Source organism: Mastigoproctus giganteus, chromosome 3 (genome assembly GCF_048544385.1).
Source record: "Mastigoproctus giganteus isolate SK-2022 chromosome 3, ASM4854438v1, whole genome shotgun sequence".
Taxonomy (NCBI): domain Eukaryota; kingdom Metazoa; phylum Arthropoda; class Arachnida; order Uropygi; family Thelyphonidae; genus Mastigoproctus; species Mastigoproctus giganteus.
Genome location: NC_143577.1, coordinates 232901807 through 232915220, shown reverse-complemented (window position 1 = coordinate 232915220; position 13414 = coordinate 232901807). Strand labels below are relative to the sequence as shown.

General features: G+C 38.4%; 1 protein-coding gene across 1 annotated transcript in view; it reads right to left on the bottom strand.

Moving 5' to 3' along the window:
* Positions 1-3952, bottom strand: part of LOC150088845 (gonadotropin-releasing hormone receptor-like) — a 101931-nt gene extending 97979 nt beyond the window's left edge. Inside the window, exon 1 of the mRNA XM_090370937.1 lies at positions 3169-3952. Within this exon, the coding sequence (XP_090227063.1) occupies positions 3169-3843 (675 nt within the window). The 5' untranslated portion in view covers positions 3844-3952. The remainder of the gene's footprint in view (positions 1-3168) is intronic.
* Between the last annotated feature and the right edge of the window lie 9462 nt (positions 3953-13414).

The following is a 13414-nucleotide window of genomic DNA, read 5'->3' as shown; positions in this document are numbered from 1 at the left end:
GCACAATATAAAAGGTATAAAACTCCATCTTCGTTCTATTCCAGCAGAGCAATCAACGGAATCCATTCATATTTGAACACCTTTCAAGGCAACAAAGGAGGTATTCGCTTTAAGAATTCAGGAGTTGACTTTGCAAGCGACCTAGATAATTTAAAATCCCTCTTTGAGCACTCCTCTTAAAATGACTGTGTCAGTATCTTATTACAAGATTACACAATGAAACATTCCTTTCTTCATGGTTTTGGCTTTCCAAGACAATTACTGGTGCAATTTTCCAGTACTCGATTAACAGTCGAGGAAAGTCTTCTAATGTAATTGTACATAGTAAACGTTTGGTGGGTGTTAACGGTTTTGTGTATTGTAGTGCACAAAAAATTAGAACGTCTAATGGAATCTTAGATTTGATGGTAATGGTAAAAATTATTTATAAAGTCCTAAAAGGCGAGCAGGTAACTTACTTTAAACTTCTTTAGAGTGATCTAAAAGTCATGTAAATCCAATATTGGGATTACTGGTAAGATTCTAAGATGGATTGCTGGGTGGCTACAGGGTTGAAGGCTGTGATTAATGGATATTCTTCAGATTAGTGTAACATGAGTGGGTTCCCTCAAGCATTGGACCACTGTTGTCTCTCAGTTTCATAAATGGCATCGACGAAGGGAAGTGATATCAAAATTTGTAGATGACGTAAAGATTGGTAGAGTCGTTAAAGATTAAGGCCAAGCAGCACTCCATCAGGATTACTTAAACGGAATTCAAAGGTGATTAGAGAAGTGGCAGCTAAATGCAAGGTCCTACACGTTAGGAATAGCAACCCATAAATAAATTATACACTTGGTGGGGTTGAATTAAACACTGGAGGAGGAAAGGGATCTGGGAGTTACAATATAAGCAAATATGAAGTTTTCTGAAGAGTGTAAACAGGAAAGCCCATGGTGTCCTATCGATGATTTATCTAACGTTATCCTCTAGAGATAGAGAGGTCATAATCCCACTGCTAAAGCAATTGTAAGACCACATTTGGAATACTGTGCTCAAGACCTCATCAGAAAAAAGACATTGAGTTTCTTGGAAGGGTCCAAAGACGGGCAATTCGAATGGTGAGATCGGATGAGGAAAGACTCCGATTATGTGGGCTACAGAGCTTGGCAACCAGGCACCTCAGAGGTGACCTGAGGTTTATAAGGCTCTGAGAGAGATTAGTAAAATGAATGAAGGTAGAATTCTCACTGTTGTAAAGAATTCCAGAACTAGGGGCCATTAATTCAAATTACAGGGCTTGAGGTTTAGATTAGATTGTAGGAAGTTTTCTTTTAGCGAGTCGTTGATAGCTGGAACAAGTTGCCCAATCAGGTAGTTGAGGCTGACAGTTTGCATTTTCTTACCTACTCGTTTTTTGTTTTTGCCAGTGCTACAAAAGCCCGTGATTCCTTGCGCTAAATGTTAATCTTGTACACGCGAGCATTTTCTACAAAAACAAATATTGGGATGAAAAACTTCATAGAATTATTGAATCCGAAATATTTAATGGTACATAAAATTTTAAAAAAAAAGTACTTTTTAATGAACATTGGTTTTCGTCTGCTTCTCCGCCATGTTGAATTATTGAACAGTGTGTCTGTTGCTTCGTCTGCTAAAGTCCATTAATCTTCCATCTTGAATACCTTAACATTTTGTTCTAAATCAGCCAAAAAAAAGTCATCCACAAATTATAAACGATCGATTTACCATATAAGGAACGTCAACCTTTCTTTAGTGGTTAAAGAAAGCAACTTGTCTGGAAAGAATCACGATACTTTAGTTTGTACTTCTATCCAGGGGCCATCGAAGATTATAAAAAGAAAGCTTTGTTTTAAATTTAGAATTGAAAAAATCGAAAAATCTTTCGTACATTGACAGACAAAGACGCTGTATAACTGTCCATTGTTTCATGATTGTTAAGAAAAACAAAACTTTGGTCTCGAGACAATTTCTAATAAAAGATTGCTCATATAAAACACAAAACATGGAGGTATCATTAAAAGAATTAAATTTTATTTTTATGCGCAAACTTCTAGAATCGCTGCGGGCCACAAGCAATTGTGCACAGATTCTGCATGAGTGCGCGCGTGCCTTATTAAAAATAACGAAAACATCGGATACAACAAACATGATAGTCTGGAAACCAGAGTGACAGCTTTTCGCAAACAAATATTTTCAGAAAGAATGCATCGCAGACCACATTCATCCCATTTCAATTACGTCCCTGTAATTACATCTTCAAAGAAATGTTTTGTTAAATCTTCAGAGAAAGTTTTAATCCCAACACGAAAGTTATAATCCTTTATATTTTTCGAATTTATTATTGCTAATGGATGAGAGCTTTAATATTCTGCTGCACCTTCCCTCTATTATTACGTCATAGTGCATTATTACAATGCATTATGAAGTAACTAAAAAAAAATCGAAAATTAGAAGAAAGTAATAGATAGAAAGCCAGAAAATCTTCACCAAAAAGTTGTTTCCAATTTAACATTTTTTATTCTATATGTCCGATTGCAGCTTCCGTACTCAAATGATGTAACAATGTCATATGACGTAACAATATATGGTCCAACAAATGCAACGTGATGTCAATTGCACATAGTTTATTTTTGTTAGCTATAATAAAAAAAAAACAAGGCATTGTTGTGCAATTAACATCACGTTGCATTGTTTTGACAAATCATTGTTACGTTTTTCATATTGTGACGTCATTCAATCACTGTTTTTACGGAAACCTCAATTGGACATATTAAATAATTTTTAAATAATGATTTATATATGTGTTAAAAATTATTTAACACATATATAAATATGTGTTAAATAATTTTAACACATATTTATATATGTGTTAAAATTATTTTTATTTTTGTTCTAATTTTCGATAACTTTTAAATACGTTACATTTAATTATTATTTACAGATTTTAAAAATTATAGACTAATAAATATTTTACTGTAATGCAATTTTTCAAGTATGGAAAAATTTTTATAGATTTTGACTCTTAAAAGTATAAAGGCACATGCTTTGAATAATGCAAAAAATACACTACCGTGCCAAAAGTATTAGAGTACCCTAAAGAAAATGGAAACATCAATCAAGGTTGAAAATGAATACAAATAGAAACTAATACGATCCTTTGCTTACCTGGGGCACACTAATGAGTCCACTAAACAACCAGACGCCAACCACAAGTCTCTTTAAATGCCTTTTGATGTTTGCCCTTCTCATGGGGAAGCGGACAGCCGTAAACCGATCGTATCCAATTACAACGAGAATGAAGGTGGAAAGATAGAGCGAAAACATTTGTAGATATTTCACCAACTTGCAGAGGAATTCTCCAGCCAGCCACTGAACAGTGTAAGTCCACACAGCCTCTGCAGTCACGCAAAACAAGGTCACCATCAGATCGGCGATGGACAGTTGTGCGATCATGAAATATACGGTAGAGCGACTCTGCGAACGAGCTCGGCAGATGGACGCTAAAGTAGCGGTGTTACCGATCAGCGAAATGATGGCGATGATTGACAGGATCACCACCCGGACCAAAGTGGACAGCTCGAATTGAGGCGCGTGTTCGAGCCGCGTCTGTCCCTCTTCGCAACCTTCATCGCTGTCGTTACGAGCAGGGTGTCGCAGATCGACGGGAGCATCCTGCGAAGCGTTTTCTTTACACGCCGTGATGTTGAACTCTACGGTCATCACCTGTACGGGATAGAACCCGCTGTCGTGAACTTCCTCCTTCACGGCGCCCACGTGAATCTTTGCGGTGAGAGTTACGGCGACGGTGGTAAAGAAATAGAGTAAGTTACCCTCGTGCATCTTAGCTGGCTTCAGGGGGTTGCGCCAAGAACTCTTGGGACCATTTTCCGTTAGCCGACCTCCGACTTAAACCTATTACAGCACCTCCTCGCGTACTGCATCGCCTCCCGTACACAATTCGTGTTTACCCCGATGATATATATTACACGCACAGCTGACGCACGGACGATAAAACATGTGTAATCAACGCGGCTGCTCCCAAAACCGTTGTTTCACAGTGGCGACATCTTTCGGTAGGAGTAACTTAAGCCAAAAGATATGATAAAGTGGGGTTTTTTTTGTTTATTTTTGTGTCGCGTTTAGAAATATATAAATGGTGAGTATCTTCACGAGCCCCACTTTGATTAAAATATGATACTACCCAGACGGATACACGTGCACAAAGAGAGTTTTATGAGAGTTTGGATAAAATGGAACATACACCATCCTCTAACAAGTATTGGAACACTAAATGAAAACATGATTAGTTATAAAAAATTAAATTTTAGTAAGGAATATGACCCTCATAGGCTTTGGTGATATCAGTAATCCTCAGAAAGAAACGTTCTTCAAGTTTTTGGTGTTGGACATCGGCAAGTTCTTTGCTTGAACTAGCCGATATCTCGTTTTGGCTCTAGGTTGTTGTTCGATATGGGATTCAGAATCTAAAACACTGATTCAGGTCCAACTAGTGAGTCAATTAAGGATGAAATCCGATCAACCAGATCCTCAATTTGCACCTTCAAGATGGTGGGATTGTTAGTAATTCTGGATATAACCCACCATGTACTGTACATGATCTGAAATGCTGCACCTAGTATGCTGGGAATGACCACCAAGATGTGAACCAACGAGGGGTTGAGGTGGACTTTACCTCAATCCCTGCTTCTCTATGTGATATGGACGCTATCCTAGGTGGTAGATGACTGTTTGCAACACTAGGTGTTGGATTCGACTCCCGTCGAATGATTCAATGCCACCGCTTTGATTATTGGAGGCTTAAAGTGGTGAAACCTAAGTTTAGTCCCCAGAGCAAAGCTCCAGGAACCCCATATCTCTTCTATAATGTAATATGACTGCTGTTTTTTCAGATTATAATTGGCATCTTAACGAGATTCAAGATTCCTTAAATTTTGTGGGTACTGTCCACCCGAGGGACAGTCCACCGGGTGGAACTTATTGGTAACCCTCAAGGCGTCATCCGGATCAGCTAGTGTATAATCTCGTTGCCTCTACTTTGCCAAATAGTGAGTGGAGGGAGTCCTAGTAGTGTGTACACGGTGGACATTATCGGGGTTACTTTATTGTCAAGGAGTTGGGTTTATTCTTGCCGTGTGTACCATATCCAAAAATTTCATTCATTTATACACGTTACTCCTGTTTACATTTACTTTACTACTGAATGCATCATGAATAATCAAACCAATAGAACAAATTTATTTGCGAAAAATCTAAACCTCCAAAAAACTTCCTCATTCGTCTCGGTTCCAATCTCAGTGATTTCTATTTCCACTTACAGTCATTCAATCCCCCACGTTTATCTGTTGCCTCTACCGTTCTCCCAACTCCATTAATCGCAGCACTTGGAACTCTTTGGTGAGATCATTTTCCTTGGTCATTTTAACGTTCACAACTCCAGTTGGCTTCATTTTTCTAGTTACAAGAGTCCAGCTGGTCAAGATTCCAAGCTTTTGTAAATACTAATAACCTCGCACAGATTGTTCATTTACCTACCAGAACTAGACAATCCTAACCACACCTAACCCTTCATCCATTTCTCAAAAACAACTCTTCAAAGTACACTTTAGAGTTGAGTGGTCCTCTAGGTACTTCAAATCATAACTTGGCGATGATCTCTTCTGCATTGGAGGCTTTTTCTCATGACCTTTCGCAGCCTCGTGTATAAATGCAAAACGGGAATGATCTGAACGATTTATACTCTCCTTTATTCTTGTAGGGATGAATTCCTTTATTCTGCATTCCACTCTAAAATCTCGTCCTTTATCTGAATCTTGGTTTTCTAAAAAAAAAAATGTACTAAGGTAATACTAAGGTAATAATATAAAAATGTAGCATATAGCAATTGAGTTGTATCCAAATCTATAGCTTCTGCCTACACTACAACTCGCAATAATTGAAAAGCAGTCCAAACCCCATTTGAAGAGGATAAAGGTCTAGTTTCCAATAATTATCGTCACATTGAACATATTTCTACTCTTTCCGAGCTCTTAGAGAAATACATGAACCACCAACCCAGAAATAATCCCAAATCCTTCTCACTAATCAATGATCGCTGATATGGATTCCGTCAGAGTCCACCCATTGGTGATATACACTGTGCTGCCACTTTATTAGGTACACCTACCTAGTAGTGTATTGAGCCTCCTTTAGCCTTCAAAATAGCCTGAATTCGTCTAGGCATGGATTGAACAAGATGCTAAAAACGTTGTGCAGGAATGGAGTACCATGCAGACATGAGTGTGTCACGCAGTTCCTTGAAATTCAACGGGGGTGTAGGCAGGTGACAGTTGACGCGCGCTGTCTTCTAACTTCTCCACTAATGTTGGTGTTCCTCAAGGTTCAGTTCTTTTCCACACTCTTTTCTTAATGACCTTCCATTGGCTGGAAATAGTCCATAGTTTTGCTGGTGAAGCACACTGCATTTCCCCTTCCAGTTTGAGAAACATTGTGATGCACAAACAGCTTCAGCTTTCAGAATATCCACCACCAATTGTTTAAATGCTGACCTTCAGGTAATTCTCCAGCGGGGCAATGATAACTCTTTTTTTTCTGTTTCCCAAGTTGAAATTGAGATTAAAAGGACTTCGAATTGTTAGTGTTTATGACATTCAGAAAAACGTGAGAGAACAACTAAATACTATCACAGCAGATGAGTTTTCCAAGTTTACCAAAGCTGGTATGAACGTTGCAACTACTAGATTTGGACCCTTGGAGATTATTTTGAAGGATACGGGTAAGAAAATATTTTCCTTGTCCACAATTTACTTTATTTGAATTCAGTCCCATTTTTTTTCTTATTTTTGCTACTCTTTGTATTTCCTAAAAATCACAATCTATAGAAATTCGTGTGAATTGTCAACAAGTATCTTCTTTCTTCTCAGGTTTCGACCCACTTGTGGTACAAAGTAATGTAAGTTCGAATACCTTTTGCCCAACAATCCTAACCACACAGCCAATACTCTTGATCTTTTTCTGACGAACAACCCTTCGAAGCACTCGATTGAGATGAGTGTTCCTCTAGGCACTTCAGCTCACTATTTGGTAATTGTGTCTTCTCCGATTTAGCCTTTCTCTCGTGGCCATTCTCAGCCTCGTGATGTTTGGCATTACAAGAATCCAAAGTGATATGATCAGCGAGATTTCGATCCTTCTTTTCCATGGTTGGATTACTTTTTGAAATCTTTCGATGTCGGTGTCTGTTCAGATGTCAGTGAAATTATTCTTGTAGGAATGAAATCTTTTGTTCCATACTATACCTTAAAATCTTGTCCTTTATCTAAACCTTGGTTTTCCAATAAATGTGCTAAGGCTGTTCAAGATAAGAATGTTGGATATCGCAATTGGCTTGCATCCAAATCTCGATGTTCATTTTCTGTCTCCACCAAAGCAGGTATTAATCAATCCAAACTAGATTTTGAACAGGTTAAGAGTAGAAAACTTTCTTCTTATCTGAACAGTAGTCGAGCTTTCTGATCTCATGCCCAAGCCATTGTTCGTAAGTTTTCAACATCTCTACTCCCACCTCTGTTAAGATCTAATGGTTTTGTTGTCATCTCAACTAAAGATAAAGCCGACTTATTGGCATCCTACTTTCCTTCTTACTCTTGTATTGACTATCCTTTTCAAACCACCTCCCACCATTCCCAGTAGACTGAACTCATCGCTCCCTGTGGTCTTACGCCAAAAGGATTTCAGAAGGATTTTTTACAATCTTGATGCCAAGAAACCTCCAGATCCTAATCTTAGTTCTCCATTTGTTCTCAAAATCTGTGCTCCTGAGTTACTCCTGGCCTTTGATAGTCGTGTTCCTACGAGAAAGCTATTTCTATCTGTAAAAAAATCGAAAAATTCCACTGGAGTAGTGCCACCAGCACCATCTGTGGAACAGTGGAAAGAGATCATATGATCTTTGTTTTTATACTAGCTCAAGCGGATGGAGGTGGCATTATGGTATGCTCTTTAGGTACGAACTGGCTCGGCTCATACTGTTAGAATGTCATGTTACCTCCAATGAATATCTTTCTCGTATTTGACCAAGTTCACTCTGCAATGTTTCATTTTTACCCGGATTTCAATGGACTTTTCAAGACAATAACGCAACTATCCACAATGCAAAACTTGCATCTGAATTTTTTGAGAACAGTTCCCAAGATTTCCAACATCTACACTGGACTCTAATTCAATGTCTGGGTTATATTGGAAAGGGCAATTCGACTTCGCAGTTTTCTATCGACCACAATACAGCAAATGACAAATATACTTGTGGAAGAATGGCCAAAGCTGGAGTTACACATCCTCAATCACCTGGTCGAATCCATGCCACATCGTGTACGAACTGTTATTCGGGCACAAAGTGGTCCTAATAGAAAAACAGCAACTTTTTTTGGCAAGTGGGTGTAGAAATAAATGGAAAAAATTAATAACTTTTAAATATTAAATATATCCATTGAGCATTGTGACTGAACTCTTCAATATTTCTACCTGTGCATAATGAAAAGAAATAAGCACAAATAAAAACATGCATAAATTGATCTTTTCTTGTCTTGATTATAGTTGGGATTCCAAGAAGTATTCGCTTCAAAATGCCAGAGAAACCTGAAATGAAGTGCTCCTTCAGCAGTAGCACCACGTATTCGTACCATTCGATATAAACCTTGTCCATTTGTTGTAGGATTTTAGCCCATCAGCAACTTGGCAGTATTCGGCCGTGTAATAGGTCTATAAATTTCTGTTTTGTGGTCCAGTTGCTGTTTCCTGGAAGAAAAACCATGTTACCCTTGCCCGAGACCGACTAACTGAGCCACGATGTGAAAAAGACCCATAAAATATCTCCATCATTGATAGGATTCAAACTCGGGCCTTTTCCACCCGGTCTAGGGAGGAGAGTTATTATACAAACTGTGCTACCCACGAGGGCAACAATCCATCTGCAAATGAGTTCTTCCAAAGTGATAACGTGTCATGTCACAAGACTAAAATTTTACAGAAATGGTTCCAGGAACATGAGAGTGAATTCTGTTCACTGCGATGGCCTCTCCCGTGATTTTAAGACGTTCGCTTGAGCAAATGTCGACTGAGATGGAACAATCCTTCAGAGTAGAGAAACGTAACCATCCAACTTTGTGGGACGCAATTGAGTAAACATGGACTAGCATCTCTATGGTACCCTTTCGAAACCTCATTGAGTTCATCTCATGAAGATTCCGAGTTGCTGTGTGGGTTGAAGTGTCCTTAATAAAATGGCCATTCATTCAGAGTTGCTGTTCCAAATTTATAGCAATATTTCTATAGGAAGGAATTGGATCGAAAACCTTCCCATGGACCAATAAAAAACTGTAAAATAAAACATTCTTTTACCATTCTTTTGACATTTAGGAAGATATGTGGAATGGAAGGAAATACACTTTTCAAAAAAATTAGCGTATCTCACCATGTGTAAACGATGTTTGCGTAAATATGGTGGCATAAGTGGTGTAGCAATAAAATTCCAGGACTGATGCAATAAAAAGAACACAGAGTGAAGGAGCTCAAAATTAGTTTTATTTTAATTCAAAGTAATCACCACCTGAGTGAATGCACCGTTCTAAAATTTTCTCAAAAGACTCAGTGAAGGTGACCAAAGAGATGATGACCAGTTTGTTGGCTACGTTTTTCTTTATGTCTTCAGCGTCCTGAAATCTCTTTCTTTTGGGGGCAATTTTCACCTTGAAAAAGAGGAAGATGTTCGCTGGTGCTTGATCTGGAGAGTTGGGTGGATGATTGGTAGTGACAATGCAATTGAAGAAATTAGAATGGTCTTGACAAGTCTGGAGAAAGCCTTGACACTCTTCGTTGCTTCTGCTCATTCGTGAGAACGTGCAGCATAAATTTTGTACAGACTTTCCTTTCCCTAAAATCTTCATGTAGAATTTGACGAATCGTCTTTTTATTCATATCTAACTCATCAGCCATCATTCTGAGGGTCAAACGACGATCTCTTGCAACAATTTCCCAAACTTTTGCAATTATACCTCATTTCGAGAGGTTGATGAACGCCCACTTCTTGGGTCATCGCGAACATCCCCTCATACGTTTTTGAACCTCGTATACCATTCAGACACACTGGATACGATTCAACCTTTCATTACCATAAACAGTTTTTAACATTTTATGCATTTCTGTTGCAGATTTTTCCATTTAAAACAAAAATTGATATTCGTCAGAAGGAAAGTACTGTAAGTTGTAGAAAGCGATTTTGGTCACCATTGTGGATGGCATGTCCATGGACAACGACTTTGGTTCTCAGCAAAGCTTTCTATAAATGTCACGTGATATGTTCCTCCACTCGGTCTTTAACGCAGCCACCAGTTCGGCCTTGTTTTTTTGGGCGATCTCGACGTGCACGTACCTGACGATCCAATACATCCCAAAGATGCTCGATAGGGTTCAAATCAGCACTCTAGGCTGGCCATTCCAACTTTTCTACACACAAGTCCTCAAACCAGTTACGACCCGAGCAGTATGGCATGGCGCGTTGACTTGTTGATACAGGTATGGGCCTTCCCCGAAGTATTGCCATAATGTTGGAAGTGTATAATTGTCCAGGCTGTCCTGTTATTGCACAACATTCATGGTTTTGCCAATAACGACTAATGGGCCCAAGCCAAACCATGAAAGAATCCCCATACCATGACACTGCCTCCACCAAACTTCATTGATGAGAGGATACAATCAGGAAGGAACTGTTCCCCTGGCATTCACCACACCCAGGAACGGCCATCAGACTGGTAGAGTGCGAACCTGGACTCGTCTATCCATAGGACTGTTTTCCACTACTCTACAGTCCAGGATATTAATGGTAGGGTAGTGTGCATTAATAATACACATTTATGCACACTAATACAGATAAGCATGGATATTTCTTTGAACAAATGTTAATACTTAACTTATGCATTCTCACTGGGTGAAAAACACAAAATTTCACCTCAATCCATTGTAATACCCCCTATTAGAGCATTATAAACCCCGGTCAAGTACCCTCTCTACGATGCTTGGTTGTCAATCTCTGTAGTTCACATATTCCAAGCCTTTCCTAATGAGGGAGTGCTTTTGCAATTCTTACCAAGTGGGTTGCCCGTATTTGGACCCTTTCAAGAAAACTTCGATCGATATTCACGGGTAGATCAATATGTCGTGTGATATCTTCTTTTTTAGTTGTGGTCTCCATAATTGGACAGAATATTTCAAGTGCGGCGTAACAACTGTCTCGAGTGAGATTATGACCTTGCATTCATTACAACCGAGCGTTCGATAAATAATCGACAGCACATCATGGACCTTCTTTTCCGCCCTTCTTGACAACTCAGAGAACTTCTGAGTTACTTCTTTCAGAGTTACACCACATGTCTACCTGTATTGTAACTCTGAAATCCCTTTCTTTATCTGTTTGTTTTTAGTTCAATGTCATCCAGTGTATAAGATATTTTGGGATTGCCATTCTCCAAGTGTAAGACCTTTCATTTTGCTGAATTAAAACATAGCTGCGACTTTTCTGACTATCCTTCGAGCCTATTTAAGTCATACTTCAGGAGCGCTGCTGGAGCTGATCATTAACCACTCTCCGACCCTTCATATCATCTAAAAATTTTAACATAACGCTCTATATCCCTACGCCAATGTTGTTTATGAAAATTAGAAAAGACAGTGGTCCAAGTCCTTGTGGGCTATCACTTCATTAGCCCAAACTGAAAAGTAACCACTAATCATAACCTAGGATCTTAGTTTAGATCTGAAATCCAAACAAGCAATTTTAAAATTATTTCCTACGTTGAGCTCATGAATGACTCTGTGAAAAAAGCTAACTAGGTCAGTTAAACATGATTTTCCCTTTAAAAAACCGCGCTGTGTTTCCTTTACAACTCCATTTCTATCTAGATGATCCTGTATTGCACTTGCCTCCATGATTTCCTCTACCATTGAAGTCAAACTAACCGATCTATAGTTACTCACTTCGTTCTCAGAATTCCCTTTATGTATTTGTAATACATTAGCAGTTTTTTCCAATCTAAAGGAACCTCTCCCTAATCGAAGGATGCCCTCATTGAATCTTAATGGTTCAATTCGCTGTCTGGAGGACTCCCAAATTACTGGATAGATGCTATCAACTCCAGGAACCTTATTCGCCTTTAAGCTCAAAAGTTTTTTTAAATAAACAGCCTTTTGTGATTAATTTAACGCATTCCAGCTACTGGAAGTTGACTAAACAGGGAAAGGTACCCTTTTATTGAGCTCAGACTAAAGGAGCACCTTTGCACCTTAATTTTTAAATATTTATTTATAAAAAATTCTCAGCAAAGAAAGAACGTAGTACATGATGCATGGCCAAAAGTTGATTAAATTATATTGATTAGAAATTCGTCAGGACCCATTTTACAAAAAATGGTGCAGGTTTGTTAATTCCATCTTCCATTCTTCGCAATTATAACAAACCAAAATGGCCGATCCACCATAGTGAACAATTAAAAAATAAACGCAAAGCGGATAAAACTTTGCTAAGTGCCTTCTCTCATTCTGCATCCCCTGATTACGCACTAAATTACATAATGTTCTGCCATTTGGGATGGAATTAATCAGTCTACATCAATTTCCACTCTCCCTCCACTTTAACCGTTTAACAAGAGGTATTAAGTAATGGAGACAACTTAATTAACTGGATGCGTCTTGTCGGCCTCGTTGTTACAAAATAAAATGGATATGGAAAGTTGAGCAAGAGTGCAAAGAGGTTTCGCGCTCAGTTCCAGTACTGTTCAAGTTGTAGCAAACACATTTACCAACATCGGAAACCAAATTATAAAGTTTCTTGTGAAAGATCTGTCGCGTTCATTAGAACAACACGACACTGTTGCTAAATGTGTAACTGGGCAACTCTACATTGTATTGCGTGTTTTTCTTGTTGTCAGTCTATTAAAACTAATGACAGCCATCTTAAAATGTTTCCAGAACTAGATGTAAGTTAATATATTTCTGGGAGTGTATTGATTTTTGAAATAAGAATGTCGAAAATCTTTACTGTGTTCCATAAGGAGGAGCACCCATTCTTTTGTATAACTTAAAGATTTTTCAGTAAGTTGGACAAGATTCAGTTATTAAAGTAAAGAAAAATTCACCCCCTGTCCAAAAAATTAGAAACTTTTTGTAATTGATATCAATAGATGATTGAAAGTACGGTATGCAAATGCAAATTGTCACATGGAAGTTCACAAATTCTTTGGTATCAGATGAATACTGTGCGCTTTCTTGGAGCTTCTTTGTCGAACCGGTAAGGGGAACACAAATGATTTTTTTAACTTTCAGAAAGGTGTTGTCGTTGGAG